Source organism: Seriola lalandi, unplaced genomic scaffold (assembly GCF_002814215.2).
Source record: "Seriola lalandi dorsalis isolate HSWRI2012SDOR001 ecotype SW California unplaced genomic scaffold, Sedor1 jcf7180002054337, whole genome shotgun sequence".
NCBI classification, from domain to species: Eukaryota; Metazoa; Chordata; class Actinopteri; order Carangiformes; family Carangidae; genus Seriola; species Seriola lalandi.
The window spans coordinates 1,188,816-1,195,397 of record NW_019524890.1 but is presented as its reverse complement, the minus strand read 5'-3'; the positions used below and the strand labels follow the sequence as shown (position 1 = coordinate 1,195,397).

Sequence of the window (6,582 nt, the reverse complement as noted above, 5' to 3'; positions counted from 1 at the left end):
TTGGGGTGGGGGTTGGTTGTTTGAAGTTTTAATTGAGGTGGCTTGGTTCACTCTCAGCTATGTGCTTCCTCTTTCTTCATCAAGCAAAAGTGGCTCATGCTGAATACTGAGGAGGCTGTGTGGGAGGACAGCGGCCAGCCGACGCCGTCCCATCAGCCTCCTCTCTGAACTCGGAGGCTGCGGCACGCTCCCGCAGAGACTGACGTGTTGCACGGAGGAGAAGTTTTTGGGAACGCAGATGTTGTATTTCATCTCCCCTCTAATCCCTCAGAGACAGTATTATGTGAGGGCGGGCTTGTGCAGCGATATGAATGTGACCCGTGGAGAGATCTGACAGGGGCGGGATCTCCATGGGCAACAGCTGAAGGGCTTTTTATTTTAAACTAGTAAATATCATAAGAACAAAAAAACATTAAGCAAGAACAACGAATAGAAAATAGAAAAACTGAACAGAATCATTTTATCTTGCTTTCCATCATCTATATCTACTGATCTTCAGTTTGTCAGAGGGAAATATCTTATTGATTAGTGATGACTTTTAAGCCCCTTCCTCTTTCCCAGTTGGTTATTTTGTCATTGCCCAATATTCCTTTGGCCCAGTCATGAAGTTTAAACTATTCCCGCTTTTATAACGTCATGCTTTTTCATTACTGATTAATCACTGCTTTGCACTGATGTGTTTGAGGGCTCAAATATGCCTCTTTCAAATGTTTAGTTTCAATTAAAACAGCAGGATGTTGATTACTTCCCCATTTTTAATCATCTGGCTTTTCTTCTAATGCATTATCTGCATTGATTTTTTTTCTGAATACCTCACAGACTCGGGAGAGAGTTTCCTGTTGCTGAAGTAACTCTACTGATCCAAAACCTGTATTGACACAACTGATTACTCATTAGCCAGAAAAATCAGTAGTCTAATGACTGTGTTCACGTTTCCTGATTGTTTTAAATCATTAATCTACCGTTAACCTACCTTCAGATTTCTAGCTGGTGATGTTATTAATCAGCTTCTGAAGTGATTGACTGTTTTCACTGTCAATATGCATTGATCCTCCGGTGATATTACTATAACGAAGCCCATAATAACATATTTAGAAACCTGAACAACTGCCTCTTGTTCTGGGTTTCACAGAATCAAAAAAAAAAAAATAGATGCTGCTGATGAAAGATGACATGCTTGTTTTCGAAAAAAAAACTCAATGGCTTTATATGCTTGAGATGTGTGTGTTTGTGTGTGTGTGTCTGCGCTAGTTTTTTGTGGGGACCGATGTGAGCTTTAGACCTCGACATTGAGGACAGTTTGGACAAAGAACACATTCCTATTTTCGCTCCTCTTCACTTTTTCAAATGGCTGTTTTAGGGTTAGCCCTCGGTTTTATGGCTCAGGTTAGTCACAGTGATGGTAAGAACTCGGCAGGTTTATTGTATTATGTTTGGCCTTATTTTATTGCGCTTTATTTCATCATTGTTAATCATGACCTTGATGAACTGAAAGAATATTGTAACTTTCTTGTGAAAGGGGAGCGAGCTTTTCAATCAGACTTTTATGTTTCTTTTTTTTTTTTTTAACTTCATGTAAAACGAGGCAGCAACAGCCTCTGTGTTTAAAGCAGCCGCATCTATCTCGCTCGCTCTCTGTCTCTCTTATGTTTTTTTGTTTTTCCCCCACATTGAGCCACCGGCCCAATTTGTGCGGCAGCCCATTGGGAAAAGTCTCGGCTCTCCCGATGGCCACTCTGTCATTGATTGTTAGTGGTAAAGTCCACCATTCACATGCACAAGTGATTCACAGGAAACAGACAACTCCCCGAGGACAAAAGTTCATCCTTTTTTCTTTTTGGGTTCAAGGTTATAAATGTTAACGTTAATTATTAAGTATTGATGCTTAACATTTCAAGCTGTCAGGTGTGCGTGTGTGTGTGTGTGTTTGTATGTGGGTTGTAAGGGGACATCTGTCCTTCTAGAGTGGTGACACTTTTCTGTGTATATACCGCTTTGTTTATTTGGCTTTAGCGGTCATTAATAACTCATTCAAACTAATTCATGCCCGTGCGCTTGCATGTGTAGGTGTGCGCATGTGCGTGTATCACAATGCATCAGTGAGATAACGAGTGGGAGCAGAGTCCTGAGGTCTGGTGAATTAGGTCTAATTTTCTGTCTGATTACACAGTGACAGGCCAAAGGGTGTCCAGTGTGTTTTGCACGCAATCGTCCCCGCTAGCCTCTGCTCGCAGCCCTCAATGACATCGAGTTACATCAGTGGAGAACAGGGGCGGAGGATGACTCACCAGAGCTACTGAGCATATGTCCCCAAAGGCTTGGCTGCCTTACAGGTTTCTATTAGAATAATATTATGTTTCTTTTATATAGGAAGTTGATGTACTGTGTGTGGGAGCTCCAGCACAGTATGATAATTCTACCACACTGAATTTGTAAAGAGGATGAATTAAAACAGAACCCCTAAAAGCCAAACAATAAGAGTACATGTCTAAGGCCTCCGGAATGTGCAAATATCACTACATCATCTCTAGATAGTGTTCGTGTGGTTAATTAAAAGTTTCATTAAAAAAGTATGTGACTTCATACCTTGCAGTGAATAATAACCTAGACTGAGCTCCATCCATTTTGAAGTTATTGATTTTTCATGTCAGCTTCCCCAAGGGATTAATGGAGCAAAACAAACTGCAAAAGAGTGACACAAAGGGCTTGTGACACTGTTTGCTTCAGAATGTAAATCTGTGTGTGTCTTTCACAGAGGAAAGAAGTCCCTTGGCGACTGTGCCCGATCCACTCCCATTTCATGCTTTGTCAACTCCGGGATGGAGTCATTCCAGACGGACTCCGAGTTAAGCAACGTGAAGACTTGAAATCACAAAGCCAGAGGGAGGAAGTAGGAACCAGGTTTACCACATTAACCCGGGAGACCTCAATTAGGTGCAGGCTGGCCCTCTACCTGACTCAGACACTCCTGCAAACAGATAGGGGTCTAGCAAACTGCAAAGAGGTGCTCGCTTTGTAAATATATGCCATGCACCCCATCCCAGAATCTCCATACCGCTCATTTAGAGAAGCGGTTTCCAGGTGAGCTCATACTGACAGCCTAAAGCCTCAATCCACCTCACAGGACATGAATTCCTTTGACATGATGTTGTAAATATGGAGATCATCCAGAAAGGTAAGTGACCTCTAAAATGATAGGTGTCAAACACAAACTTTCCCTCACACACTGCGTGCATGTAGCGCATCTTAGGGAAACGGACATACTGATCGATCCTCAGCTGCATGGCTCCAGCGACAACCTTCCATTTAACATTCGGTCCGCTGCCATGATCTCTGTTTTTAAATCTCCCCCCAAAATCCATTTTATATCGATCGCTTTCCGTAGCCGTTAGTATCCTTTGTCGTCTCGCCACTGAACTTAACGATGCCATTTTATCGATTTTTATTGTTAGCTGTGATATTCTGTTTTACTCCACACAGCTTTATTTGCTCACACTAAATATTTCAGGTGACACTATTGTTTTTATTCCTTACATGCTGTTGTTTTTATGAGACCATATGTCCTATTACTGTCTCATTTGCTTCCTCTTGGAGGCTCTTAGAAAGTAAAACATCCATAAACGAGAATTACCGCCTCGTGGCCGTATGCCTCCGCCAGCCACTCCAGTTAATTAGCATGGGAATCCTTGAATTAAATGTGTTTTGTGTGTCAGTGACCTCGATCTTTGACCACCAAAATCTAATCAGTTTATCCTTGAGTCCAAGTGAATGTTTGTACTGAATTTTGAAGAAATTTCCTTGAGGTGTTAAGAGTTTAAGTAACCCGAAAACGTAATGCCCCCGGGCCGCAGCTGTCGCCAGCACGGAGGCATAAAAAATGACTCTTATTACTGTGGTGGGATCATCATTGTCTTCTCCCTCACTCTCGCAGTTCAGTCATGCACTCATAGTAAATCATGCGTGCATCAATATTTCAGGGTAATTAATAAGTCTTTCAGAGCAGGGTTATTGCTAACGTGGCCCATGTGCTAAGTGTGTCCAACTGCATTAGGTGCGGGACCTGCTGATGAATCAATTATGTGTCTGTTCATTGACGAAACGGAATGCATACATGTTCTTCGTAAAAGGTCAAGAGCAGCCGTGCTGCAGAGCGCCATGATTAATTCAATAAGCCCCTGCCCTCTGCACCTGCAGGTTACACAAAGAGCACCATGTTACGACACACTGACCATTTCAGAAAAAAACACAACAAAAAAATCAGATCAACTCCTCCAGCTTCAGGCTCCTGGTGAAGCTGCTGCCATGGTTACAGGGGGCTGAAACCCAATAGTGGACAGAGAAGATTTCACATCTAAGAGCACGGAGGCAAATTAAAGACATGCCATCAGCTACAGAAAAAATACACTAAGGCTGACACGCTATCTGTGACTCTTGTTGCTATGGATACCATGCACTAGCTATAGCCACTGGATCCTTGAACTATTATTGATATAAGCAGTGTGTGACAATTCTTTATGATGGATTTAGCTTTTGACAACGCACATCTGGATGTACAGGCAGATACCACTGGATTACTGAGATACAAATCAAAAGTCAAAATGCGACGGATTCATATCAAGATCCGGAGCTATGAGTCATGATTTTTAAGCAGATTTATGGAGGTTTATTCATGACAGCTAAATACGTGTACGAGAGTCATAACTCGTGCATACAGCTTGCCGCTGCACCTGTATCTCTCACCTCAGTATCTCACAGCCTCACATCTCTTTCTTCATTCCCCCACTACAACTCTCCCACTTCACAGTCTGCAAACCCCGGCAGCATGCTATAGGCTACATAACAAAAAGCCTACAGTATCTGTATGTTGTTTTCTTTCTATGAAGACATTTTCACCATTTTCATCTTTTTTTTTCGCTAATAAAATCTTTAAATCAACATGTTTTTTAGTATTCCTTTTTAGTGCAACACCGAGTTCAGTTTTCAAGGTAAAGGCCTGTGCTCCAAGCTTGCAGGGCTGCATGTTTGGCTAAGCTGCGCTCTAATCCAGCATTAGCCTGCTTGGCTGGCGCTCTCCTCTAACAAGAGCACATTCCTCATCCCCTAAAGAACATCACAATCATGCATTCAGCAGGCATATATCTACAGCCCGCGTGCTCTCCTTTCTGTCTCCCGCTCTCTTCCCTCCTATCTCCCTGTGATGAATGACACCCATCTCAGGGCGGTTAACTAAGTATTCTCCATTAATCTGAGTGGGGCGAGCTGCTGTCACTGCCGGGAACGCGGCCAGCTCCCCGAGACCCTATGACTCTCTCTCGCACCCAGCAAAACCCACCCACCCACCTAACATGCACCAAGTCAGGCAGACAGCCATCGGAGGCAGCCGGGGCCGATAGCCAGAGCAGTGCTGCTGTCGCCATGGCAACGGGCAGAGTGACAGAGGGCTCCACGCTTATGTAATTAGGCGGTTAGAGGAAATTGGAAGAAGTGGCAATCACAGTTCAGTTTGAAACGCCGCATGTTGAATATGCGAAGAGACTTTTCAGGAGCATCTATCTTAATAGATCCAGAAATGCATCTGTATTTATTTGAGCATAAAAAAATAATAATATTCTGTGATCTCATAATTTGTTATTTTGTTTTTGTAGGTGTCTGTAGTGGAATGCATACTTACTCTGCCAGCTCCTCAAGGCTCCGGTACACATCATCCTCATTCAGAGCGGTGTCCTCCGACGGGAAGGGCCTGGTGCACACACAGAGAGACACAGAGAGTGAGAGAGGGCACAGAATACTTTATCACCGCACACACCACTGTAGTGTCCCAGGTAGAAAAAATACCCAGTGGAAAACTGAGGGGTTCTATCTGTCAGTTTGTCACTCACAGCTCCGGTAAACTTCAGCAGCACAACGGGAAGATGCATTCAGCAGAGGACTCCGTCAGTCACAAACAACATTGTCAAAACACATCAGCACACTGCTGCTGAAAGATTTAAAAAAAAAAAACAACAACAAAAAAAAACACAGCTAACTTTCTCAGGAATTCACAATGGAAAACAGCCTTCTTCTCAGAGATGGATGGCCAGGTGTCTTATAAATCCTTTCTCGGGGATTTTAAGAACCTTCAGGGACGATGTAGAGCAATATGAAATATAAGGTTAGAGCTGCAATTTTTTTTTATCCCCCCCCCCCCACCACAGCAAATGCGACCTTCTCTACCTTATATGTCCCCTTATTTTTTGGTAAAACATTGCAGCTAAGAGACATGGTGGTTCATCCTGTCCCATCTTCTTCTTAGATTTCTCATTCCCACCCACACACCGTCAACAAACACAACTGCTACTCCCGGGAAGTGGCAGAGCATAAAAACGGATGACTAATCAATTAGCCCATAAAAAAAGAAGGAGGATTTATTTCTAATCTTTTTAAAGATATCTTCTTTCAGTAAACATTATCCCTGAAGTGCATGATATGGTCTCGATCGGCCTGCCATGTTTATAATACTTTATTTTTCTCTCACAAGAGCTGATTGCTACAAATTATAGCCTATTAGCTTAATGCCGTGCACAATTGAAGCCCATTAAAATC

General features: G+C 42.9%; 1 protein-coding gene across 6 annotated transcripts in view; it reads right to left on the bottom strand.

Annotated features, from left to right (window-relative positions):
- The window catches only part of vav2 (vav guanine nucleotide exchange factor 2), a 205,527-nt gene that overhangs the window by 41,361 nt on the left and 157,584 nt on the right, over positions 1 to 6,582 (bottom strand). For all 6 annotated transcript variants that reach the window (XM_087174315.1, XM_087174317.1, XM_023407516.2 and 3 more), the window contains exon 4: positions 5,672 to 5,740. In XM_087174315.1, the coding sequence (XP_087030441.1) occupies positions 5,672 to 5,740 (69 nt within the window). The remainder of the gene's footprint in view (positions 1 to 5,671; positions 5,741 to 6,582) is intronic.